The 27,618-nt window shown below is 43.6% G+C and overlaps 2 protein-coding genes across 3 annotated transcripts in view; one reads left to right on the top strand and one right to left on the bottom strand.

The window, feature by feature from the left end:
- Positions 1–73: 73 nt before the first annotated feature.
- On the top strand, positions 74–27,618 carry pgs1 (phosphatidylglycerophosphate synthase 1; the record flags this gene model as incomplete). Of its 2 annotated transcripts, none has more annotated exons than XR_013968594.1 (10): positions 74–189; positions 5,373–5,574; positions 9,282–9,359; positions 9,896–9,995; positions 10,879–11,068; positions 18,108–18,286; positions 20,620–21,135; positions 23,467–23,615; positions 24,176–26,340; positions 26,825–26,911. XR_013968594.1 is itself a non-coding variant. In XM_080835882.1 (10 exons), the coding sequence occupies 9 exons, from the start codon at positions 74–76 to the stop codon at positions 24,293–24,295; spliced, it is 1,650 nt and encodes a 549-aa protein (XP_080692008.1). In that variant the 3' UTR covers positions 24,296–24,335; positions 26,825–27,618. The 2 variants fall into 2 exon arrangements, 1 of the variants encoding a protein (XP_080692008.1); XM_080835882.1 differs by having other exon boundaries at positions 24,176–24,335; positions 26,825–27,618.
- LOC308362739 (dynein axonemal heavy chain 17-like) overlaps positions 26,347–27,618 on the bottom strand; it is a gene marked incomplete at its 5' end in the record, with an annotated part of 37,914 nt that continues 36,642 nt past the window's right edge. Inside the window, one exon of the mRNA XM_080835466.1 lies at positions 26,347–27,006. Within this exon, the coding sequence (XP_080691592.1) occupies positions 26,759–27,006 (248 nt within the window). The 3' untranslated portion in view covers positions 26,347–26,758. The remainder of the gene's footprint in view (positions 27,007–27,618) is intronic.

Genomic DNA, 27,618 nt, shown 5'->3' with positions numbered 1-27,618 from the left:
GGGCATTGACATAGGAAGATATATTCCTATGTCTATGGTGTAAAGTTACAATGATTGGATCTCTCGAACAAACATGGCGGCCCCCATGTCATGGAGAAGACTTGTGTACTCTGTGTACACGCCGGCTCTTTCAGGGGTTTTCACCAGGATTTCGGATAGGTTTTTCCGCACACATGACCGCAGAAGAGGGTAAATTTTATGGACATTCAGAAATGGTGAAAAACAGCCGCTCTTATATAAACGATCTGCATATTTGCTAGATAGCTAGCTACCCAGCTAGTTACTGGACTGTTGGCTAGCTAGCTAAATAGCTGGTTGTGTAAGAATGTGCATGCACATGCTTAATGTCTTATTTCACACACTTTCTATTTTGAACGATCCCACTCTTCATTGATCATGTTGTCGAAGATTGTTACTTCAGAAATGGCTTTATACTTTACACCAAAATTGATAGCACGGTAACTGCCTAACGTTAGCTGGCTAACCAAAGGTTATACAAACTTGCTAAACTAAGGGAGGTAGGGTGTTGCTTCTGATGATTGCCATCTGCATCCTTCAGAGCAGGTTACCGTGACATGCCTTTGTATGGCTCGAAGTAATGAAACGAACTCAACTTCTGCGTGGTCTAAACCTGATAGTCTAACGCCTTAGAATATGAAAAGCTGAACGCAATTTATCATTCAGGGGCCGTATTCACAAAGAATCTTAGGGCTAAAAGTTAGCCTGACGATGTCATACTCATAATTCTAGTCAGAATATGAGTCTGAGACCGAACTCTTGGGCTGTGATTATGGGGCGTGTTTCAACGAACCAGGAAAGAAAATTCCTCTTCGCTGAATTGGATACCTAGAACCAATCAGAGCAACGTAGTATTACCATCTGACAGATTAAACTTTTACCTGATCCCGTAGGAAGGACGGCAAAAACATCTTTTCAATCGACAAATGCCTTGATCGCGTTTCTCTGTTCCTCTTTCAAAATGAATGCGCTGTCAATATCTGCTGAGATATGCCTGCTCACGTTACTTAATTAGCACTCAAGGCTAGAAGCTACCATTAGTTTCAATGATTTTTTTGGCCAACGCGTTAGCATAACCGATCAATAATGGTCTAGAGTGCTTTAGTTAGGACCTAAAATCCTCGGCAACACTCGTTTTGCGTATACACAACTAACCGAGTCAATGTAGACATAAAAAAGTCGTGTAGATAGCTTAAATCATATAAAATATGTCCCACTAAGCTCCCGAGACGGCACCATCTTTGTTCGATGTATATTCCGGTATATTCTATCTATATCTGTCCATCAACGTATAAAGCTCGCCCTTACAATTTGATTGGTTTAGATTGCTTTCTCAACCTTTTTGAAACATTAAATCTCTCCCAACTAGCTCGATTCCAGACTGAATCTCCCAGACCAAAAATTTTGTGGGCGGAGTTCAGGCTGGTATCCAGGCTAGCTAAAAGTAGCTCATAAGGGGCGAATTTAGGAGAAACTCCTAAAAATAATGGGCGTGTCAGTCTTAAATTTAGGACTCCTATTTTTTTTTACTAAGAGCAATTCACAAAGTATTTTATCCCTAAAAGTAGCACCGAAGTCTAAGACAGCTTAAAACCCTCATGAGGTCTCCTAAGTCACTAAGACTTATTCACAAAAAATCGTCAGATGGCTGCAGCCGACTTGGAATTGATAAAAGACATTGCTTAAACAGTGAAGGTATTAATATTGTCGTAGAATTAGCGCGGGATGCAATGACGCCTTTAAACAAAGATGTGTCCCGAAGTGAAATGTTTGGAAACATAAAGATAGCCTATTTGCCTTCGCTGAAAACGCAAATGACGACACTGGGAATCATCAGTCAGCCGTTTAATTCATCAAACTATCAACGCACTGTAGACCCCACATCATCCAACAGTTTATCCAGTTGCCTTTGGACAATCGCCAATTACACAAGATGAAAGTAAATTCCATGGCGATCGCAGGAATGTCCAGTGACGGGACACACATAACAATAATTGCCCCATCAAAAGATGAGGACGTTTTCGCCCACCGTGGCCTGGATGTACCGATGACTCGTGCATTTCAACGGAGAGCGGTCTGCAGCCAGGTTTTTGAGAACTTACCAGCTGGATGCCGCTGGGGTGACAGTGGCTATTGGTCCTGGGACCAGTAGGCTTTCGCTTAGTCTACGTTTCACGTTCGTTTCGCTTGAAGGGCCGTATGTGCTGATATTTGAAGTGGTCAAGGGCTGGAAATATAATAGCCTAACAGTTTGCTGGGTGCTTTAATTATTACTGCCTTGATTACATGCAATTGCCATATTTTATATTGATCGCTTTCTATTTCTCGTAACGTGCAAAGTGTCATTCCCGTTGGATGCACAATCTTGTCATCATGCGTGTGCATTCTGCTAACTGCACTGTCCATAACTATTTAATATGACTTAATTTGAAGCCTAGCTTATTCTCTTATTTTCAGATGATATAGTGGGATTGTTAGAGGGACGTCACGAATGAGTTTTTAATGAGGGAGGCCAACAACCAATCACCGTCAGTAATAATTAAAGCACCCAGCAAACCAGCCCTTGACCACTTCAAATATCAGCAAAAACGAGCGTGAAACGTAGCCTAAGCGAAAGCCTACTGGTCCCAGGACCAATAGCCACTGTCACCCCAGCGGCATCCAGCTGGTAAGTTCTCAAAAACCTGCTGCAGACCGCTCTCCGTTGAAATGCACGAGTCATCGGTACATCCAGGCCACGGTGGGCGAAAACGTCCTCATCTTTTGATGGGGCAATTATTGTAATGTGTGTCCCGTCACTGGACATTCCTGCGATCGCCATGGAATTTACTTTGATCTTGTGTAATTGGCGATTGACCAAAGGCAACTGGATGAACTGTTGGATGATGTGGGGTCTACAGTGCGTTGATAGTTTGATGAATTAAACGGCTGACTGATGATTCCCAGTGTCGTCATTTGCGTTTTCCGCGAAGCCAAATAGGCTATCTTTATGTTTCCAAACATTTCACTTCGGGACACATCGTTGTTTAAAGGCGTCATTGCATCCCGCGCTAATTCTGACAATATTAATACCTTACCTGTTTAAGCAATGTCTTTTATCAATTCCAAGTCGGCTGCAGCCATCTTACGATTTTTTGTGAATAAGTCTTAGTGACTTAGGAGTCCTCATGAGGAGTTTTAAGCTGTCTTAGACTTAGGTGCTACTTTTAGGGATAAAATACTTTGTGAATTGCTCTTAGTAAAAAAAAATAGGAGTCCTAAATTTAAGACTGACACACCCATTATTTTTAGGAGTTTCTCCTAAATTCGCCACTTATGAGCTACTTTTAGCCCTAAGATTCTTTGTGAATACAGCCCCTGATCTTTAGCAAAAAATGTGTCGTTGGAAGGCCTCTTGAACGTGGTTCCTAGTTCCCTTAGCCTATATGTCACATGAGGTGTCATGAGTGACCTTTCAGTCATTGGAGAAAGACACTGTTTGTTCCCGTTGGACGTAATTTGTTGACACGTCAACATTTCAACATTACTCTAATGTCTAAACCAACTCTGCCAAACTACTAGAAAAGTTTTCTGTCTTGCACTTCGAGATAACCCAATTTGCAATTCAATATCACAACTGCAAACAGTACACAAGTTTCCACATTGGACAATGCTAGAAACATTAAACAGTGCCATTCAAAATGCTGCTCATATTTACCAATTACTGTGGCTATCACAGTTGTTTTGATGTTTCATATATGCATAACATATTCAGCAATGCTGGATGAACTATTGAACAATTATTCTGATTATGGTTCCTCACACTGCTTTCTTACAAAAGACACCACCCAGTTTCTCTAATTGATGCAGCTTATGTTTCAGACTAGTTGGACTAGTACATGTGTGCCTTGCTAAGTGTATTGGAGTCCCCCCCCCCCCCCCCCCCCCACACACTCAATATTTTGGAGTTCCACACAGAACTCTTTTATGTCTGTAGTAGTCTTTGGCTTTGTTTGTATTGTATTTACGCTGATTATCAGTGTTTATTGAGTAAGGATTTGTAGTTATCATGTAAACACACACACAGCTATGCATTGAGCATAAGCATGTGGGCTCATTTCATATTTTGGTTCGTTATTAGGTAATTACTCATATAAATGATGTGTGGACCATCTGATTGTAGAGCATGTTACACTGTGCAAGCTGTAGTCCAAAAGTTTTTTGTTTTTGTTTTTTTTTAACTCCACTTCAGTACTGTATAGAAATGCTATATAGACTACCTACCCTTCTGTCCCTTAACTGGGTCAAAATATCAATTATTCATTTCCACCTAATTTGTTTCCATACCATATTATTATTTTTTTAAACACTCTGAAACTTTGCCAATCCTGAAACATTTTGAAACACCATTCCTGTTAGCGTTTGCTAAACCTTGAAGGATGTTGGTGGTTGCGGTGGAGCTTGGTTGCTTCCTTCCGGTGCAGTCATTCAGCTCAGGGCTCTCGTCTGGCTGCTCCATGCAGATGTTTGTCAATCATGTGTTGCAAGGGGATTGCTGAAGAGCTCAGGCCTGTGCCGCTGATTGGGAAGCATCGGATAGTGTCCCTTTTTGACTGAAATCAGGCTTTTGTAAGAGGTTCCTGTAATGCCCTGTTAGTCATTCAAAAGAGGATGAGAAGCCCGTGTTTCCACATGCAGAAGGCGCTTTTTGCAACAATTAGTCACTTTGAAATGCTTTTCTCAGCTAGACCCTTTATACTTCCCTTCTCAGAACCTTTCAGTTTCTGTAGAAGTAAAGTATGATTTGCATACAGCACATGAATATTTTGGTAATTTCCTGAAGTACATTCCGTGGTTCCCCTTGAAGGATGTAGTCTACATAAAATATTCAGCAATGCTGGATGAACTATTGTGGTACCTCACACTGCTTTCTTACAAAAGACACAACCCAGTAATTTTGCAATTTTGTTTCAAATGTAGCTAATTTCACACCTGACAACACTGAACCATTGCTCTGATATAAAGTAGTGGGTGATCAACAGGCCAACACTGAGAAAATTGTAGATGACCTGAGACTAAAAGCAGTTCTTACTGGAACTGCGTGACATAATATTTCAAATCTTATTTAATTTTCTTCAGGAATTCTCCAAAAATATGTTTCTCTCCAGGTTGTTGGGGCTCCTTTGTTAACAATATAAATCGTGTATGGGTTTAGGCAGTAGTTCTTCAGTTACATGCAACTGCTGTCACATGGCCAGTGTTTTTAAGTCATTTTGATATACCATACACATTTTTTCACTATGAAATGTGCAGAAATAGTTTTTCGACCTTCATCCTTCTTTCCTTCTCTCTCTCCCCCTCTCTCTCTGTCTCAGTTCATCACTGCTGTTACTGGCACCCCTGCTGGCAGAGGCTGAGCTAGTCCCTGTGCCCCCTTCACGGCCCCCCAGCTCCGCGGGGGTCGAGGGTCTGCACTCGCGCTTCCGCTGGATGGCCGACCACGTGCCCGCCTTCAGGGTGCCCGGTGCCCGCGTGCACATCCTGCACTCCCCCGAGGAGTTCTACCAGGTCATGAAGGTGTGTCCTCAAATATGTGTGTGTGTGTGCGCGTGTGCATGTGTCTGTGTGTAAAATCACATAGAAACTCAGACAACAAGGTTCTGTTGCTTTTTGGTTGCATCTGCACGACGACAGCGTTTTTGGGGCCGAGGGGACTGTAGACTATAAAATGCAACCCTAACCTCATCGTGTTGACAGGTGAAAACTGAGCATTTTGAAAACTATGACAATACGGCCTCAACTTTATCCAATCACCTTTAATCCTCCATGAAGCTTCAGTTAGAGCTTTGCCCTCCAAAGCCTCCACCATGTCTTCGGTGGCAATGAATAGAAAATCTATTTTTGATTGTCAGAGGCATCATCAGTGTCTGCTGAAACATCAGCGGCCAAAGACTTTTCTGGGTCTGTTTGTTTTAAAGTGGCCGTAGATGTAAGCAGCTTTAGGCTAATTTCACTTCACTTGGATGAGCCCTGAAAACGTCCTGTGGACGCAAATCTTTTTGAAAAAGCACAACACAACTGTTGTCATGTGGACGAGCTTACCGCGTCATGTCTTGATCTGCCTCATTGTTTTGATTCATAGAATTATAGGACAAATGTCAGTATTTCTGGGCACATGACAATATTTCTTGGCACTGCTAACATCTGAGGAGTAGCAGGGCTTCTTGTCTTACTCTGCATGAATGGCTTTCTCACTTTGCTTCTAGTTAAGTTCTTCCTTGTGTAACCGGTGGCTTATTCTCTCTGCGTTGTGTTGTTGACAAGTGGACACACGACTTCGTTTGGAATGTTTATTATTCTCTGGAAAACAGCAGTTGACGAGGCACTGTGAATCCTACCCTCTTCCACAGAATTAAGAGACAGGGCACAACCACACAAGCCACGAACAGCAAATACAAACTTAAGTCTGCCCTCAAAAAGTCCTTAACGAAAACCCGCGAACCTCCGTTACACAAGGCTAGCGAAGTAGCCTAGCCCCACACCAAAACCATACCGGCAGCTAGCTAGCCTAGCTAACCGTATTAGCATACATGCTAGCGAAACCTAGCATGACAAGCTAACTAAACAAAATGAGTGTACAAACAAATCGGAATACAAACGAAACAATGACACAATTGGAAAACAGCAGTTGACGAGGCACTGTGAATCCTACCCTACAATAAATAACAATAGCATACATAAATATCAATACACTACAATGCTAGTCATTACCACCCTCTTAGCCCCCAAGCTAACTAGTCACAGGCTTATCCTATACCATGTGACACTAAACTCTATCACTCTCACTCTACTTTCTCTCACACTCCATCTCTCTGCTTCACTCTTTTTTTCTCCTTCTTTCAATATTTTCACTCTCTCTTTACTGTCTTTACCCAGAGCCACTCTTGTTCACTCTTCTTTCCTTACTTTGTTTCTTCATCTCTTCTTTCCTTTCTTCTTTCCTTCTTTCTACTCTTCTTTTCTTTTCTTCTTTCCTTCTTTCACTCTTCTTTCTTTTCTTCTTATCTTCTTCGGCTCTTCTTCCCTTCTTCCACTTTTCTTTCCTTCTTCCACTCTTCTTTCCTTCTTCCACTCTAATTTCCTTTCTTCACTCTTCTTTCCTTTCTTCTCCCCTTCTTCTTTCTTTCTTCCACTCTTCTTTCCTTTCTTCACTTTTCTTTCCTTTCTTCTTTACTTCTTCAACTCTTCTTTCCTTCTTTTACTGTTCTTTCCTTTCTTCCTTCCTTCTTTCACTTTTCTTTTATTCGTTCTTTCTTAACTTTTGCATTTCATGCACTGGTATTTCCTTCAGGAAATGCATTTTCTAGTTCTATATACTATATTTGCAACCTGTTACACTTGTATTCTTGCCCTTGGGGTAATTGTGTGAGTGAATGTCTCTGTGCGTGCGCTCTACTGGAATAGCCCTGGGTAAGAGGGGCGAGAATGTGAAGGTGTGGGGTGCAGTGGATGGGGTGTGCCCTTGAGAACTGTCCAAGGCGGATGTACTCTCAACTTCCGGGACGTACTTACCCTAACGTGAGGGGATCTTGGAGAACAGTCCAACTTATGACTTAGTTTGATTATCTCAGTTCCTTGTTACTTGTCATACAACTTATTGGGGATCTTATGGTACTCACAGGTGATCATTTTAGCAGAGAAATGGATAGTTAGGCTAGCTATTTGAATGTGTGTGTGATGCATTGTAGGCTATGTGTAGTAGAACTTTGGACTTGATTGTTAGGTAGGCATAAGCAGCAGGAAGCGGGGGACAATCTAAAGTAATAGATGAAGAAAGGAGACCTAATGACTGAATGGAATTAGATATTCTAAAAGTCTTGCATATGTATGTGTAAAGGGGAGTTATAATGGTGTAACAATGGTCACGGCCATCAGCGTTTTCAAGCAATGGTCTTACCATAAGGTACATGGTTCCATAGTTGACTCTTAGTCCTTAACTTGCAGATAAATAGTCAGGACTGAATCAGGACCCTTTAGCTATATTCAACATGACAGCTTTAAAAAAAAAAAAAGGGTTATAGCTCCTTGTTGAAAGGAGGATGCCTTTCTTTCCCTCACGAGTACAGTCATTGTGTAGTGGGTGTGAAGGTTGAGAAGGGTGTGTGCTTGGAGGTTGACCTGGAGGTGAGAGAACGCAAGCAATTGTGACATTATTGTGCTGGAATTTGGGCTGTTATCTGACACCTGCAACATGAAAACTGTTCTGGTAAATACCCCTCCCCTCCCCTAACACACGCGCACACACACACACACACACACACACACACACACACACACACACACACATACTCAGGGCCACATTCTTCCTCCTGCAGGGAAGTCTCTAATTGGCCAACCTGAAGAACCCTCATGTCCTGGCCATATGGGTATTGCTTAGGTCAAGAGGAAAGTGTTCTAGCTCAAGGCCTGCTGACTTCACTCTCATAAAAGACTGATAAAACCAGCTTGTGTGGTTGTGTGTCAACCCCAGCACTAAGCCATGATGATACAAATACTTCCTCGAATGTATAAAACTCCATGAAGTTCTTGATTTGTGTTCCTGGAGGACTGGTTGAGCAGGATGTTGACATCATCAACGTTTTTGGGTAATACCCGGGAAACATTATACTAATTAAATGTTTACCGGTACTACAGTTTATGCTTTAACATTCACAAGAGCACTCATGATTCTGAAATGTAAGATTGTTGTGTTTACCATGAAAATAACCTCAGATTTCGTCAAAAATGTATAACAAATGTGTCTAAATGTATCCAAAGGTGTTATTCAGTTACCATTTTAAAGTAAGAAAGTGCCAGAATTGAATTCAGCATCCTCTAAAACCTCTAAAAAGACTCCAATATTGCAGGAATTGGTCACACAGTGCAAAATATGTGGTCAAATTGGACGATTAAGCTAATAATGCTAATTATGCAAATTGCTCAACATATGCAAATTAGCATCCGGAAGTTTCTGTATTACTGGGGACCCATACTTCACATTTCTGCAAAAAAACTTTGGTGTACTCAACATTTCCGGGTTCACCTAGTTGGCTACTAGACTAGTTATCCGCTTTGAATGAAGGCATCTGCAAACTGCATTAATGAACACTTGTTGGTTTTCATGGGAACTTTGTTTTTATGGTTTTGTTTAATTTTTAATTTATTATTTTTTTACACTGGTAATGGTTTAGAGTCCGTTTTTTAATCTTTAGTTACATCGTGTGTATCATTTTGCTTTCTCGCAGGCACGAATCAAAACAGCTAAGAGTCGAGTTGTGATGGCATCTCTGTATCTTGGCACAGGACCCCTGGAGCAGGACCTGGTAAGCTCTCTCCCTCTCCCTCTCCATCTCTCACACTGAGGCACTGGACACTCGTATTCCACACCCAGCCCCAAACCAGCGGGCCAGGCTTCATACCGATTTAAAGTTTGAGAATAGGTTGAGATAATTTCGGCCCCAATGGTAAATTTCTCTTTAATAAACAACTACGGCAATGCTGCCAGAAAACCAAGCGACAGGTAGAGTTGAGGTGCTGCACAGACATCAATGCAGACTGGCTGTTGGAGGGTTTTATGACCCACTTCTACTTCCTGCCAATGGGTTTGGGATGGCACTGAATGTGGCGGATCCTCCATGTGGACATGCAAATGGGTAGAAGTGGGTAGAGAGATGCTGCAGAGCCTAGTCTGAAAAAGTCTCTCTCTCTCTTTGACTCTCCTTCTCTCTCTCTATCTCTCTCTCTTTTTGACTCTATCTCTCTCTCTTACTATACTTATCTCTCTCTCTGTCTCTCTCTCTTTCTCTCTCTCTCTCTCTCTGACTCTAACCAAGTCTTTGGTTCCCTCTCTCGCCCTCAGGTGGACTGCATGGAAGAGGCCCTTGAACGCTCACAGGACCAAGACAGCAGCCCCGACCTCAAAGTGTCCATACTGCTTGACTACACACGGGGCTCTAGAGGTCAGTGGGCCACATGACTACGCACGGGGTTCTAGAGGTCTGTGGGCCACATGACTACGCACGGGGTTCTAGAGGTCTGTGGGCCACATGACTACGCACGGGGCTCTAGAAGTCTGTGGGCCACTTGACTACGCACGGGGCTCTAGAAGTCTGTGGGCCACATGACTACGCACGGGGCTCTAGAGGTCTGTGGGCCACATGACTACACACAGGGCTCTAGAAGTCAGAGGTCACAGAATGCGTGTGTGGTTGAGAAGGGGTCACAATATCAGCACTGGCCACTGTTTGGGTAATGGGGAATACTTAGATGGCTTCACTTCATGGTTATCTTTGCCTCTATAGCTAGAGGAATCATTTCCCTGTGTGTGTGTGTGCGTGTGTGTGTGCGTGTGCGTGTGCGTGTGCGTGTGTGAGGGTACCTAGTTGTGTCTGATTAATCATTTTGTAGGTAAGTTGTAGGAATGGTGCTGACAGTTGAATTAGTCATCCCATTCAAGGCAGTTTGTGCTTGTATGTGCAAGTACTTCAGTTGAACTGCACACACTTTTTGCTCTTTGGTTGGCTGCAGGTGTGTACAGAGGTGTGTTTCCGGATCTAATTCCAAATAAAAAGGAAGTAAATACCATCACATGGTGTGATGCCCCTACCACTACACATAAAGAATTCTTCTCTGATAAGGATGTTGAAAATCCTCATCTGTGTTTGTTTAAACAAGAGATATCATGTGTCTTATGCAGCAGCGTCAGTGTTTGCACTGTGTGTGTGTGTGTGTGCGTGCTTTTGATGGCTTTGTTGATATGAATGTTCATGGCTATGACCTCCCCGTATGACTAATTCTGGTGTGTGTGCGTGTGTGTGTGTGTGTGTGTGTGTGTGTGTTTAGGTAAGAATAACTCGCGGACTATGTTGCTGCCCATCCTGCAGCGGTTCCCTGCCCAGGTGCGAGTGTCCCTCTACCACACACCCGACCTGCGGGGGCTGCTCAGGCTGCTGGTGCCGGAGCGCTTCAATGAGACTATCGGTGTCCAGCACATCAAGGCCTACCTATTTGATGACAGTCTCATCATTAGCGGGTATGCTGCTCCACACACACACACACACAGACACACAAATGTAGCCATTTATAGACAGTCATTCAGGAACAGATCTCCCTTTCATCCCTCCCCATCCTCTCTCCTACTGCATCTATCAACATACCTTTTCATCAACATAATCATACATACATGTATCTGTTGAGCATATCTTCATTCATGTTTCACGACACGACTATAGTTTATAGTTTTGTCACATTGCTCCCATCACATACACAAGCACAAGCACGTGGAGACATGCCCTAGCATGTGAATAGACAATGTCCATACCTGGCCTCGCTGTTAGTCTGCACTTAAGTACCATAACAACAGCATGCACGTGCACATGCTGTGCATATTTGAGATGTTCTGTATGTTGCGTTGTTACGACTGGACTGAACAAACAACAGCTGAAGAACAAAAGACAAAGTATAAGGAGGTGTGTGTGTGTGTGTGTGTGTGTGTGTGTGTGTGTGTGTGTGTGTGTGTGTGTTTGTACTAGGGCTGGGCAAGTTAACGCGTTAATCTTGCGTTAATTCATCAATTAATTAACGCCGACAATTATGTTTTATTATTTATTTTATGATTGTAAAAGTCTGTTGCCAATAAGCTTTTATTTTGACTGCTGCGCAACCGGAAAAGAAAAGAATGGCCGGATAAACAGAGGGCACAGACAGTTATACTTGAAAGGTTGACCACACGCAAGTTAACACAGATACATGAAAGCTAAACTTCTCGAAATAATGTGGAGATTAATTGCCTGTGCATCACCTCCAGCAAAGTTAACGTCAGTGGGCGTTAACCGGTCAGCTGTTTAGCCAGAATAGTTCGTTGTCTCTGAATGATGCTAGCAGCAGCTAAGCAGCTGGCTATCCCGTCACCCTACTGGATCTACCATTAAGATCACATCAGGATGACAAGAAAATCAACTATTGAAAATATGATTTTGAGCTTGTTGTGCAATGATATCCCCTGTCCTCCCGGCTCCCGATAAGTTAAACTAACTAATTTGAACATGCTAGCTGTCGCTAGCTAGCATGGGGAGTTGCCATAAACTAGCGAGCTACAAACGTCAGAGGGCTATGGCAGAAACAACGTCATAACCAGGCTGGTTAGTTACATTACAGGGAAACCAGCCATCAAGTACATGGAATTGAGTTGTAATATTGTCAACACAACTTTCTGGTGCTTCACCACACTCTAAACATCAATGCCCTGGCAGTGGCAATAAGCTTCAGTTTTGTATTTGTTTTGATAACATCGTTTAAGTTGAGAATTACACAAAGTATTTATTTTATTAAACTGCTACTATATAAAAATGCTGATGTTGAAGTGTTTGCACAACAAATGTTGTGGCACTTTTGTTGATATGGCATAACATTTAAAATAAAAGTGCGCTATACACTACTTTTGAATTGGTTATTGGATTTTGTGTAAAAAAAAATGTGATTAATCGCGATTAATCAGGGAAATCATGCGATTAATCGCGATTAAAAATTTTAATCGTTGCCCAGCCCTAGTTTGTACACAAGTGGCTGCCAAAGTTAACAAATAGCATAAGGCTGGTAATGGAGCCTATTTGGCAACACCATTGGGTAATGCTGAGACAAATGACAGTAAGCATTACTAATGGGATCTAAGCAATGGCAAATGTTCTCATTGTGAAATATGGAGTGATTTGCATTTCCTTTATAGTTTAGATTTTTTGCTGAGAAAAGAGTTAGATCAGGGATGGAATTTAGGCAAACTTAAAATTGTGCAATTAGGATTGAGAAAGTGTTGCAGTGAGCGTATTTGTCACTCTTAAATTTTCCACCAGGTTTCACATAGGTTGGACAAACGGTTGCCATATAGAAAAGTAGCTTTTAGGTGCTGATACTGCTTCATGATTCATTTTGAAAATGTTCAATTCATTCATATTTTAACTGATCCAACAGATCTGTAGTGCCTCATATCTTGATAGACGCTACAAAATCAGGTGCCATGACCAGAGTCAACATAAGATCTAATTGCTATTAGTTTCTTCAAAGAAGTCTGTTGGGGTTGGAAGAGGCTTCCATTTGTATTGTACCAAACATAGACCCTTTGTCATGTCTTACGCGAACAAAGAATGGCCAAGACTGTAGCAGGACATTCTGTAATGCATATCCTCCAAGTTGTTGCTGTGCACTGTACTGCAGTTGTTGTCACAACTTTAAATGTTAACTTTTGAATGGTTACAGTAGTCTGTTTAGAAAGTTTGAATTCTATGGATTCGATGTCGAGGAATCGATGTCCAGTAAGCATACCTACCTTTTGTATGCTCTGCAACCAGTAGCAGCTAAATAGGTGGGGCTACCAAGTTTAATCAAATGTTTTGCAACGTGCTACACATACAAATGTGTCGACTAGAGCAGGCTCCTCAACCTCCGAGCTACACACGGGCACTAGAGCTGGAACCTTCATTTTAAAGATGTTTTTAGACCTTCATAGAGCCCTTAGCAGGCCCTGATGGCCCACTGTTGTCATTTTTTTTTACTACCAGTACACCCAGGCTTGTTCCCCAGTGGTACACAAAATAAATATGAAACCCAAACACAGATGTGACTTATCAATCATTGACAATGACAAGACACAGCAGCACAGTCCAAGATACTGTGTAAATCACACTGATAGTGGTATCAGACAGGAAAATCTGATGAAGTTAAAAGCTATACTTTAAGCCAACACCACCAGTACCAACCAAAAGTTTGGTCTTATTAATATAAGGTCTTTCACATAAAAAGCTAAACTTGTAAATTAGTTGATGAGACAACCAAATTGAGTTTTTTTCGGACTGAAACATGGCTAAAACCAGACGAATACCTAAACTTGAATGAGTCTACTCCTCCAAATAATGTTTACTGCCATATGCCCACTGTACAGGACATGGAAATGGAGAAGCAACAATTTTCCATGCCAACCTAGGTATTTCCCCAAGACCTGAATTTAAATTTAAATTTCTCGTACTTGGGGGGCACGGTGGCGCGAGCCGATAAAGCCCCCCACTTACGGGCTACATTGCCCGAGGGGACACAGGTTCAAGTCTGGCCTGATGTCATTTCCCAATCCTCTCTCCGCCTCGCTTCCTGTCATATCTTCAACTGTCCTATCCAAATAAAAGACATAAAATGCCCCAAAAATATTTAAAAAAAAAAAAAAAATAATAATAATTCTGGTACTTAATCTTATACACCCAAACTGGAAAACCACCCATCTAGTCACTCTTGTGACACTATGCAGACCCCCTGGCCGCAACATACATTTTTAAATCAGAGTTCTTGGACTTGCTACCCACCAGGTTAAAAACTCAGATAAAATCCTGATAGTGGGAGAGTTTAATATCCACATGGACAATGGAAACAATAGCCTTCCAATCGCATTCCAATCATTAACTAGAAAATGCATTTCCTGAAGGAAATACCAGTGCATGAAATGCAAAAGTTAGGAAAGGAAGAAGAAAAGAAAGAAGAGTGAAAGAAGGAAAGAAGAAAGGAAAGAAGAGTGAAGAAAGGAAAGAAGAGTGGAAGAAGAAGAGAAAGAAGAGTGAAGAAAGGAGAGAAGAGAGGATGAAGGAAAGAAGAAAAGAAAGAAGAGTGAAGAAAGGAAAGAAGAGTGGAAGAAGAAAAGAAAGAAGAGTGAAGAAAGGAAAGAAGAGTGAAAGAAGGAAATAATAGTTGAAGAAGGAAAGAAGAGTGAAAGAAGGAAATAAGAAAGGAGAGTGAAGAAAGGAAAGAAAAGTGAAAGAAGGAAAGAAGAGTGGAAGAAGGAAAGAAGAGTGGAAGAAGGAAAGAAGGGTGAACAAGAGTGAAGTGAAGGAGTGAAGAAGAGAGATTGAGTGTGAGAGAAAGTAGACTGGGAGGGATAGAGAGAAAGATGGAGAGATGGAGAAAAAAAAAAGAGTAGAGAATGGAAGGTGTCTTAATGTTCCTAGTTACAGTTAAATTGAGAGGGACAGAGAAGAGGTTCCTTTGATTTGGCGCAGGTGTCAGTGAAGCACAGGTGCAAGCCAGTTTAAAGACCCTATTATGATGTCATAATGGCCCAATGTAAGTCAATGGGAAAATTTAGATTCGTTTTTATTTAATATCTTAAAAAGTATAAAGTTTAGAAAAGTGAAAAATACATAGCATAAGTGTCCTTTACAAGACCTACGCGACAAAGTTTGAATGAAGTTTCTACGTTAAGCGGTTCGGGCTGAATTAATCGCAGAAAAAGGTGAGAAGAAGAAGAAGAAGAAGAAGAAGAAGCCTAGGAATAACAATACAGGGCATTTCATGCACTGTAATAACTACTTACTGGCCGAGAGTGAGGTCATGCAGGTAAATATCAGACAGAGGCCGTAAGGTATCGACCGAGCGATAGCGAGGTTGATGCTGCGGGGCCGAAGTCTGATATACCTGCATGATCGAACGGTCGAGGTTAGTAAGTTGTTTATTATATGGCATTTAAGCTCTTTTCATTTTGAAAATAAATGGTAATTGTAGATAGAAAACATGTCGTTTTGTTCAGCTCTCAAGTCTTCTCACGACACAGTGTTTCAGGTGTTGCCTAGCAAACAATGACTTGCTAACTTCAAGTTACAATGATCAATAGAAAACGGACAACAGGGCTCAGCTTAAATGGCTTTAATTTACAGTTAAATGCAAGGTTTTCAAACTCAAGTCTTCATCATCAACATCAAAATCAAGTCTTCATCATCACTTTCAATAACACATTTTCGCTGCTTCTGAAGTCCTATAAAGTATTACCCGATATCAAAATGTTCGCGAATTCTGTCAACTGTCATGTTACCACGACATTCACTGGTTTCCTGTTCTCAGATAATTTCATAATAGGAGTCCTGATTCTATCAATACATGCTCAGGGCTGTTGATATATCGCTAATTTTTAAGGATGTAATGTTTAGTTTTTAAGATTGATGGGGTGTGCAATAAGAATACTTATCAGACCGCAGACCGGCTAGAACGTCAATGTGCGGCTGGCATGACTACCCATTAGCCAATCAGAATGCTCGTATTGTCGTTGCCATATAATAATAGACTTTATTGGCTTTTTCCCTACAAGTAAACACGCCAACTCATTGCTGCAACAACATCATGGAGTCTGTATTAAAGTGGCATTATGCAACAATTGTACTTCAGAATTAGGGTAAGGATAAGCAGTTTTACCTTAAAATAACAGCTTTAACAAAATTGGGGAGCTACAATGACTTTTACTATGGAGAATCGCCTCCGTGCAATTGCCATACCAGGGTCCTAGGCATATTACTGCTAAATGTAGTTTTGCCTGAAGCCGCCCGGTTTCTACTGTCTGCAGAACTAGTAAGTAGCTTATTTGCCGTCTTGCTTTGTCTTGTGTTGCAACAGACTGCAATGTGTTGCACTTGCTTGATGTTTGACTGTGTTATGACAGTTGTTGACTAACTAGTTTGTCATAATGTCAAAGTCAGCACATTTACAGAGATTTCGTTAGTTTTAGCCGCTAGCATATCTTTAGCGATTAGCAATTGATCCGTTATGCTATAGGCATAGACATTGACCACTCAATAGTTCTACCTAAAAAAAACTATCACCTAATTACATTTAACATGCAGGCTGAACACTCTTCAACATCAGAATTACACCACTTCTACAGTTTATCTGACAAGACTACAACACAATTCATGTCAGTATTTCCAGCCGCACTCGCCTCAGCTCTCACTCCAGGCACTGAAGGTGACGCACGTACATCCCCACGTCATATCAACCTACTGACAGATGGTGTCACAACTGTGTTTTTCTTAACTCTTGACAGTATTGCACCACTGAAAAAGAGATTACAAAACAGAAAAGACTCACCCCGTGGTACTGAAACGGCCTTAGTTAATGTTCTGAGTGACCTACTAATAGCGGCTGATTAGGGATGCATTTCAATACTGGATCTTCTAGAACTTATGGCTGCTTTTAGTATAATATATTATCTTACTTTGCTACAGAGACTCGGACATCCTGTTGGTATCAAAGGCTGGGCCCTATCCTGGTTTAGGTTTTTAAGTCCAGAATAAGTCATGGAGTTCCCCAAAGCTCTGTGCTTGGACTCTTGCTCTTCTCTTTGTACATGCTACCCAGCACAAACTCAGAAAAGAAAAATGCCTCACTAATTTTAAAGATCTATTTGAATACATTAACAAATATCAATTGATCTAAAGTATATTTAACTGATCTATGTTTTAAAGTGGATGAATGTTTTGATGGGGCACTGCCTCACCTGCCCATATGGATAATTCTGCAACCTTACTGTGCCAATGCTCTTTCTGCAATGCAGACAAATGAGAACACTTTCCAGATAATGTGTGTGCACACATGCATCTGCTTATGGTGAGTGGAATCCTTCGACTTTGAGTCACCTTTGTAGGGGTGAACAATGTTTAAAGGGGTCACAGAGCCCTGTGAAGATGTGGTCTATAAACGCAGCTGTGAGGATGACGGTGAGTTGCTGGGTAGAAGTGAAAAAGGGTTCTGAGGGCATCTGTAGAAGTTAGGTAGAGATACAGGAACCTGTGCTGTATTAAGTCAAAGCTTTGTCAGCTAAAGGATGCCTTTGTTGCTCACTTTGGATAAAAGTGTCTGCTAAAAACTGGAATCTTTACCTTTACTTATGGACTTATATAAAAAAATGTCTGTATGATGTGACTTGTAGAAGTAGTCCACCTTCTAATCAAGCTAGTGTTAGCCAGATTTTAAAAGCATAGTTTCCCCTCATTCCTCTTTCTCTGTAGCCTAACCCACCCCTCATATGATATGATAGAAACTAAAAATATTTATATAATATATTTTATGATGCAATTATTTATAAAATAACAAAATAAATCAATCATACTGGACCACAAAATACCCACAATCCCACACTGCTACAGGTCCCCTTGACTTGAATTGTAGTAATATATACGTACTATGTGCAATGCCCGCAGATACAGGAACTTGTATGTATTGCTGTATTTGGTCATGGCTTTGTCTGATAATGTGTGTGTGTGTGTCCACAGGGCAAACCTGAGTGACTCGTACTTCACCAACCGGCAGGACCGCTACGTGCTGCTGGAGAACTGCCCCGAGGTGGCCAACTTCTTTGCCGACCTGGTGGGTGCTGTGGGCGATGTGTCCCTGCAGCTGCAGGCTGACGACAGCGTGCACATGCTGGACGGGATGGTGCACCCCTACAGAGGTGACTGGCATGCTCCCACCTTCACTCACCATAGGAAGATGCGTACACACACACACACACACACACACACACAGACACACACACACACACACACACACACACACACACACACTCAACTCTCAGCATCACTGATCACACTCTATGCTAATTAAAATGCTCCCACCGATCGGTCTAGTAACTATGACCATTAAAGCAGGTGTGAGGATGGTGGGTTGACGGGAAGAAGTGGAAAGTCTCAGGGTATTGAGGGAATCTGTAGTAGTTAAGTGTGCATTCAGTGTAGACGGACACACACGTGTGTGTGTGTGTGTGTGTGTGTGTGTGTGTGTGTGTGTGTGTGTGTGTAGAACAGGCAACCACTCAGTGTGTGTCTGTGACTGATGATGGTCTGCAAGCTGATGTCCGTAACCCAAGCGCCAAGACGGAGACTGGCGGAGCCTGGAGGGACGTGTGTGTGTGTGTGTGTGTGTGTGTTAGGGGCGTCAGTGACATCAGTGCTCCAGAGCGCCGCTCCAGAAATAGAGGCGTGATGTCACAGTGCTGGTGGTAAATGATCTGGCCAACGGGATGATGGGAAAGGGGATTTTTGGGCCACGGTTACTCGGGTTACAGAGGAGAGATGGGCTGACAGATGGAGATGGAGAGGAGGAGAGCCACTGAGGAGGGAAGAGCGGATCGCAGCGTACCGGGAAATCTAACCGAGATGCCTGAGGTGGCACTCCGCTCTCCGCCAGTGTCTTTCCCGCTTGTGTGCCCGTTTATGTTTGTGTGGAAGTCATGAATGGATGCAAATAAGCAGCTGAATGAACTGATAGAGACCTCACCTTCCAGGAAAAATGAACACAGGCTCATTGAAAATAATTTGCTGAATGTGCAGACATCTGTCTGTCTGTCTGTCTGTCTCTCTTTCTGTGTCTCTCTTTCTCTCTCTCTCTCTGTGTCTCTCTTTCTCTCTCTCCCCCTCTGTCTGTGTTTCTGAAGCTCCAGTAATCTGACCCCTCTCTCTGTCTGGAAATATTGCTAAACTGCTACACTCCTCTTAACTGGATGTGTCTGGAAGTGGGAGAGGGGGAGGGGGAAGGGGGAAAGCGAAAAGAGGGATGCGAAAAAGAGGAAGAGAAGAGAGGCAGTCACTGTGGTGATGGGAAAGCCCCTGTCAACTCATCTGGGCCGGCGGTTCAAAAACACACTTCAAATTCATCTTTTGTGGGTTTCTGTAATGTGCAACAAAATGTGAACTCGGGTCAGTAGATTGACGGCCAGCCTTTCCACGCAGCTCTGTGTGGACGGGCAGGCCAGCTGTTCTGAGGTCAGTGCATAAAGGGATGTTTGGCTGCGGGGCTTGTTGTCCTGATGCTGCTGCATCATTTAGCTGCTGGCTTGCTGGCTATGACTCACTAGATCACATAATGTCAGCCAGAGGCGCCAGCAACTATCAGTGGCCGACTGCTGCCCTCCCTCAACACTCGCTCACCCTGCATCTCACACAAACACACACACACTCACACACAAACTCTCTCTCTTTATATCTTTCTTTCTTTCTTTCTTTCTCTTACTCATCTTGCATCTCACACACACAAACTTTCTCTCTTTCTTTCTCTCTCTCTTTATATCTCTCTCTATGTCTCTCGCTCACCCTGCATCTCACACACACACACACAACCTCTCTCTCTCTCTTTCTCTCTCTTTTTCTCTTTCTTTATTCTCTCTCTCTCACTTATGTGTGCGCACACACACACACACACACACACACACACACACCGTCATCCAAGCAAAGACTAACCCCTCCACACAGACACCTAGACGTCTAACCTATGATGGTATTTTCCATGTTAATCTGTTTACATACACAAATACATGCAAATGCAAATACATGACCATGACGCGATACACATACACACACACACACACACACACAAATTTTGCACTTTTACTGATGTTATCCAAACACTCTGCCTTACCCTGTACAGACAAATTACCCATGAATCTAATCCTCCCATCTCCACCCACACATCGGCTCTGATAACAGACTGCTAAATCAAGACAGCTACATGGCCCTATTCCAACATTAGCTTCTTTTCTAAAATTAAGATTTTTTTTGGTATATTTGGTATATTTAATTATATATTTAAGGTAACATTGATGTTAATTGAATATGAAGGCTTTGTAAGGTAAATTGAATTGATGTTAATTGTATATGAAGGCTTTGTGAGGTTTATTTAATTGTATATGAAGGCTTTGTGAGGTTTATTTAAATGTATATGAAGGCTTTGTAAGGTAAATTGAATTGATGTTAATCATCAGTGTAAATAACGAGGCCATCTCTCCTTTAGGTAATCGCAAAGACTTCTCAGCGTTGGCACGGCGACACATAATGGAGGTGGTGACCACGGCGTGTACCCGCCAACGGCTGCTGGAGGCTGAGCGCCTGCTGGAGGAGGCGGAGACGGAGGCCTCAGACCCGGAGTCAGACCCGGCCCCCGCCCCCGACACCTGGGTGTTCCCGCTGGTGCAGATGAAGCCTCTGGGCATCCACCTGGACGAGCAGGTGACGGAGCGGCTGCTGACGGAGGCGGGCGACGACTCCACCGTCTACCTGACGTCGGGCTACTTCAACCTGACCCGCGCCTACATGGGGCTGGTGCTGGGCGCCACGGCCGACTACCGCATCCTCATGGCCTCGCCCGAGGTCAACGGCTTCTTTGGTGCAAAGGGCGTGGCGGGCGCCATCCCGGGCGCCTACATCCACCTGGCACGGCAGTTCTACAGCAAGGTGTGCCAGCTGGGCCAGCAAAGACGCGTGCACCTGCACGAGTACCACCGGGCCGACTGGACCTTCCACGCCAAGGGTGAGTCACCCCCGACCCTCTGCTGACCTCCCAGCCACCACAGCACCAAACCCCTCCCCTCCCCGCTCTGTTGATGTTGGACAGGCTGGAGGAACGAGCTCCCCTCCTGACACAGCCTGACTCTTTTTCGTTATTGTTTTTGCAGGACTCAAACGTAAACAGTGAGAGCGGCGGTGTAGAGAGGGCATCCCTGCACTCTGGGATTTAGGGTCTTAAAGCGGTCTGGGTTTGCCTGGCCACATCACAAAGGCTTTGTTTGACCAAGCACGCCATCTAAGTGGATTTCAACCTCTCGCATGTCTGCAGACGGTTCTGGGAAAGGAGTGTTTCCAGTGTGTGTGCGTGTGTGTGTCTACGTGTGTGTGTCTACATGTGTGTGTGTGGGTGTGTGTGTGTGTTTGTGTTTGTGTGTGTGGGAGGAAAAGGGGAAGGGGGGGTGTTTCTCAGGCCTGCCGGTAAGTGTGGCTGCTCGCTTGCGTCCCGATTGAGCGTCCTTGAGTCACTCTCTCCCCTCTGCCCGATGGTCAGCAGCACAGTCACACACTCACTCGCGATGTTTTCTCTGCAAACCAGAAATATGGCTTGGTTAAATTCCTCGAGCCTGTGCTCAGTCCATGGCCACTGCTGCATCAGTAATGGGATCACACTTCCCAAAACATCCACCCAGGGCTCGGCTGAAGCCAGCCTCCCTAGGGCTTTTCTCAAGCCTTTTGTAATGAAAAGCAGGACTGGGAAATGTATGCCATTATAGTCAGGGAAGTGACTGGAGTAATATGCTTAAGCAAAGAGTCATTTGGACAATGCACGGCTTTGACCCTGAGAGAAGCAAACAACAAGACCACAGATGGACACACACACACACACACACATACACACACACACACACACACACACACACACACACACACACACACACACACACACACTGGAAACAAGCACGCACACGTTCTGCACAAATGTGGACGCAGTGCACGGAATTGAATTCCACACTCTTGTCGAGATGCGGTGCTGATTAGATAAGGGCTTGTCATGCCGTCATTTCTAGTAAAGCCAGGAGCAGCCAGGAGAGAGAGGGAGGGAGGGAGAGAGAGAGAGAGAGAGAGGGAGGGAGAGAGGGAGGGAGAGACAGATGGCAGAGGTAGAGTCTGCCCAACGTGCACTCAATCAATGAACATTAAAGCACCTCTGACACTGACCCACAGCCAAAGCAGAGAGAGAGAGAGAGGGGGAGAGAGAGAGAGTTTGTGTGTGTGTGTGTGAGATACAGGGTGAAAGAGAGAGAGAGAGAGAGAAGAAAGGAAGGAAGGAAGGGAGTGTGAGAGGTGGAGAAAGGGAAGGAAAATGAAGAAAGGGGCGCAATGGAAAGAGAATAAGACAACAAAGCTTCTGAGTCATCAGCGGTTTTCTATAATGGGTGAGCGGGCAGGAGTGGATTATGGTAAACTAGTCCAGTCGGAGTCCTCTCATTGCTCAGCCAGCTCCAGCTCCAGCTCCAGCTCCAGTCTGGCTCCAGGGCACCCGCGGTGTTCTCAGGTGCTTTTGGGTGTTTTCCCAGCTGTTTTAGTCTTACCTGATACTGACTGGCATCTCATGAAAAGCATAGCCACAGTTTAAACCCTTCTCATATTAAACAGGGAAGTGTGTTCTCTCTCACACACACCACACACACACGCGGTGGCTCTTCCAAAACCTCTCATTTATTCATTGTAGTAGCCGGCAGACACGTGCACTGAAGCTCTTCCTGATAATAAACACCAAACCCTGTCTCAGGTCAGACTGTCCCAATGCGCAGCCCAGCATGGTTCACACTCTTGACTTTGTTCTTAACAATACATGTCAGCTTTGGCATGGGTAAACAGTGGTTCCAGTAAGCTTTGAATAAGGCTTTGTTGAGGTGGGGGGGTTGGCATGGGAGGCTAATCTGCTTGTGCCAGGAGAGCAGACTGGGCTGGGTTGGGTGGGGCGGAGCTCTGTACCCACTCATGGCGATGGAGCTCAGGGTGGAGGCCGCCAACAAAGCCCTTTGTGTTGTGAGGGACACTTGGACACTCTCAATCCTATTCCTCAGGCACGGCCCTATCCAACTCACTCTAAGCTCTACTGTAGGATCCCTTTTAGACTTTCTTCATAAAGAAAGTGATTCAGAGCCAAAGGAACACGCTAGCTTACCACAGTGCTCCGATCACAGTTATAAAAAAAAAAGTAAAAGTTATGGTACAATTGACACAAAATAGCCGAGGTCACAGTATCAAACAATCCTTCCTTCTTTGACCTCTAGGTACTAGTCCTTCTTAGGCTCACCTTCAATCGATACTTCTCTTGTCTCGGCAGGCCTGTGGTATTACCTGGACGGCAGTGACCGGCCCTGCCTCACACTTATCGGCTCACCAAACTTCGGCTACCGCTCTGTGCACCGGGACCTTGAGGCGCAGATTGCCATTGTGACGGAGAACGAGGAACTCCAGGCACAACTTCAACAGGTAGGTTGAACAGGCAAGAGTGGATAATAATAGATAGGCTATGATTTTTATAATTTTCTGGTCCGTTTTCTCAGATGTACTAATTTAAAAACTGTAATCATCTTTTATGGACCGACTTCTGGTCATTAAATATGTTTGCTGTGAGTTATATTATGGTACGCTTACAATCATTGCTTGGCCGTTTACCAGTCAGGTATGACTTGCCACTTTTATAACTGTTCCTTATTGTCTGTCTATAATTGGCCTCACATGCTGCTGAGTGCCTCCCACAGGGTTCTTGCCGAGAAGTGCTAAGCAAGTCATCTCACACTGAGGCTGCTTTGTTCTTTGTCTGACAAAATTTTACAAGTCATTCACCATGTGAATTGAAGCCATCGGTATGTGTCTGGCTTTGATCTGCCCAGAGTTGTGTACGTTGGTATGGTAGTGGCAGCACTGTTATGCCAGTGCCTGGTCCATGACTTCCTCATAAAAAGCCTCTCATTCAGCGCTGGGGCCAGCATGCCATTGATTCTTGTAGTTTCTGAAGGAATGTTTCCCATTGTGCTTTGTGTTCGCAGGAGCAGGAGGTGTTGTACAAGAGATCCACTGAGGTCTCGGGTAAGACCTTCGAGCAGTCCAATCGCTCCGTGAAGCTGTGGGTGAAGCTGGTCACACCTTTTATCAAGAACTTCTTCTAAAAGAAGCTCATGGGCCCAAGCATCCCTCTGTCAATGTCAGGTGCGTCACTGAGCTTGAACCTCGTAATTTCTCCGAAATCTGACGCATCACCCTGTTTGTACAGGCGTATTTACTTGCACACACTGCCTCCCCTATCCACCCCCTCCAACACAGACACACACGCTATGATACGTGTGGAAGGTTCAGGAAAACAGTAAAACCAGACTGTGGCCGGCGCTGAAATGTGCCGACTCACTTCGTTGGTCCCAGCATGCATCAGTGGCAGGCCTAGTCAGCACTGCTGACCACAGTAGGAGGTCTGCGCTCCCCACACTGACTGCCCTGGCCCAGACAGCTCAGCTCTGCTCCCCCACATACCCACAGGCAGTCCCTCAGCTGAACCCGAAGGCTAGTGGGATCCTGGAGCATTTGCCAGTAGACACCGGCAGCTGTTAACTTTTAGTGCTAACTGCAAACAAAACTTAATTCATTTCCTCAGTGGAATCAACCTTGCTTATTACTGGATGATTGGTGAAGGAATATGTACAATCATAACTAAAACACTGGCCAAAGGTGAAGTTAAAGGTTTTAACACAGTAGGAGAAATGTGTTGCCCTTGCTTAAAAAGTAAAAAATAAATAAAATGCGTCCATTGGAGGGCAGTGTTATATGATGTAAAGGGTAAAGTACACAGCGTTACTATTTGATTGACCTTTGATTTTTTTTTTTTGTGATTGATACCTTAAATGAGGAATAAAGTTTTTACTACCAAACCCAGACATAATTTTCTGTAGGTTGTCATTCGTTAGAGCCAGTTCCTCTTCAGCAGTCACAGTGCTGAGTGACACCTGTTTTGTGTAGATAGAGAGCACTCCCTACAGTCCCCTGAAGGCAACATTCTCACGTTACTCTTTGGAGATGTAGTCTCATTTGTAAAGTTATGTAATTAGAGATAAGACCAAACTCTTAACCGCCTTAAGTGGTGTAAGGAATTTACTGTCATAGTAGGTAATACGGGAAGTGGTGTTTGGATTGCAAGAAAAATGTAGCTGAGCAGGAAAAGAGTTTGGCATGTAAATAAGGATATGTATAGTGTTGCTTTTTTCAGAGAGGATTATTATTAGTCCCATTACAAAGCATACTTTGTCTTCAGTCAAGCATCTGAACCATTCATCTAGCTCTGCATGCAAGCAAGCGCTTTAAAGAAGCGATGAAGAAACCTGTGGTTTACGGGAAATTGCCATTTGTATTGGAAGGTAATAGTGAAATGGGAAAAGCAGAAAAGGGCAGGCAGAAAGATTTCCGTATTTCGGTTCAGATGTTCACTTGACGAACTGGAGGCAAATAACTTAATGCAACTCCATGCTGAACATAATTTTCCTGTTTATACACCAGTTGCCCTCCATCATTTTAGGTAGCTTCTGTGTAACGTGTAAAGTAAACATTTGGTTAAGGTGAAAAAGAAACCAATCTGTTTCCAGTGTAGTATATCCTTTTAAAGTCAAAGATAAAAGGTTGCTTGGTTTAAATTAATTCCATTATTTCTTAGCCTGAATCTGGGCTTAAATGAATGTGAGCCGTTTCTTCATGTGGGCTAGTTTGTTAGTTCTCCAGATAAAAATGTTATTTAACCATGTAATTATACCACTTGTCACAATGAAGGAATACGTTTATTTGGTTAATTCAATGTCTGCTTAAACCCACTCACTGTGTTAGAAGAGGATTAGGCGTTTGCCATTTACTATCCTTATCTAGTTTAAACTTTCCAGATTATATTTTTTAACCAGGTCTGCTTCATAGGTCTCTTGGCATACAAAAATACAGACGCCATGTAGGATTGGTCGATCCAACTCATTTTGAAACTGATCAAAATGCAGTAGGAAGAATTGGCTCAAGATCCATCTCCACCCCCTAGATCTCCTGCTCTGCTCTTTGGCACCAGTCAACTTGGAATGGAAATGCAAATGAGCTCAGCACAGAACAGCCCGGCCAAACGTGCCGATTGAACAGGGGAACCTGTCAGATCTTACCCCTCAGTGCACTGGGAAGCCGCCTAGAGATAAAGGTTTGCCCTCAAGCCACTGGGTTGGATACCATGTTTCCTGTCAGCAGCCTGTCTGCTGGTTTGAGTGAGATTGTTTTCACAGCATTAACAAGCTGAGAGTATGACTAGTCTGTGCTCTTGATTACTGATGGTAAACAAATCAGTGTAATTGCACCAGCGCTGCCACCTAATGGACATGAATGTGAATACACTTTTTGTGGAAAGTTTTCTGTAGGACAAATACCACGGTGCATTTAACACTGATTACTGTGTCCTGTAAATGACCGAACACATATATGATACACAAACAGTTTTTAGAAAAATGATCTAAAATGTGTAATGCTGTGATATGTATAAAGTGCACAGTAGAGGACCAGGACTGCCAACTCCTTGTTAGTTCATAACATGTCATTTTAATGTTTTAACACTAGAGGGCGCCTCAGGCGTTGAGGAGCAGGCAGACAGCCGCCAGCACCCACTTAGCCGGCTTCTCTTTGGTTTTCAGGTTGAAGGTCCAGATGTAGGTGGGGCCACGATTGCGAGTCATGTAGACGGGGCAGTCGTAGAGGTTCTTGGTCTCCTGCCTGTCCACGGGGATGGCCTTGATAAAGATGACGGGCATGGCCGGAGTCAGCTCCTTCAGACGGGCGTCGCAGATCACACCGGTCTGGGTGTCCCAGCGAGCACCTGGAGAAACAATACACACGCATACACTCATGTTTACTATGATTGGGTTGGGGAGGGGGGGCGTGGCAGACATAAATCATTGGACAAAAGTGTGATGGTCGACCCTGTTTGAGAATCCCCCCACCCACCTCTGTGACGGTCCAACCCCGTCTGAGATCCCCCCCCCCCCCACCTACCTCTGTGACGGTCCCTAACTTTTCCGCTCTCATCTGCAGTCTAACTCTACCTGACTCTCAGCTCTATCCGTGTCTTATGTGTTAAAGTTACATGCTAGTATCCGTGCAGCATGAGATTACCTCTTCTTTGTCTCTATCAAGTTACAATTGTGTTAATTTTATCTTTAATGTTACGGTCTATACTGGAAAATATCAACTATTTGCCCCATGGATGGACATGCATATTTATGACTGCTTCTGTGGGAGCGAGGGAAAACATTTATGTGAATTAGCGTGGGGTGGACATCAAGTCCAGGTAGAGCTTTGGGAGTTCTCGCTACCAATTCTGGGAAGTGTTTGTTTGGCTGTGAGAGGCCAGAACAGAATCTCTCTGTGTATACAGAGAGGAAGTGTGTTTGTGTGTTATCTTTACCAAAAGAACACAAAGCATTTTGAT

Source organism: Sprattus sprattus, assembly GCF_963457725.1.
Source record: "Sprattus sprattus genome assembly, chromosome: 3".
NCBI lineage: Eukaryota > Metazoa > Chordata > Actinopteri > Clupeiformes > Clupeidae > Sprattus > Sprattus sprattus.
Note: the sequence above shows the minus strand (reverse complement) of the source record. Positions and strands in the feature narration are given on the sequence as shown.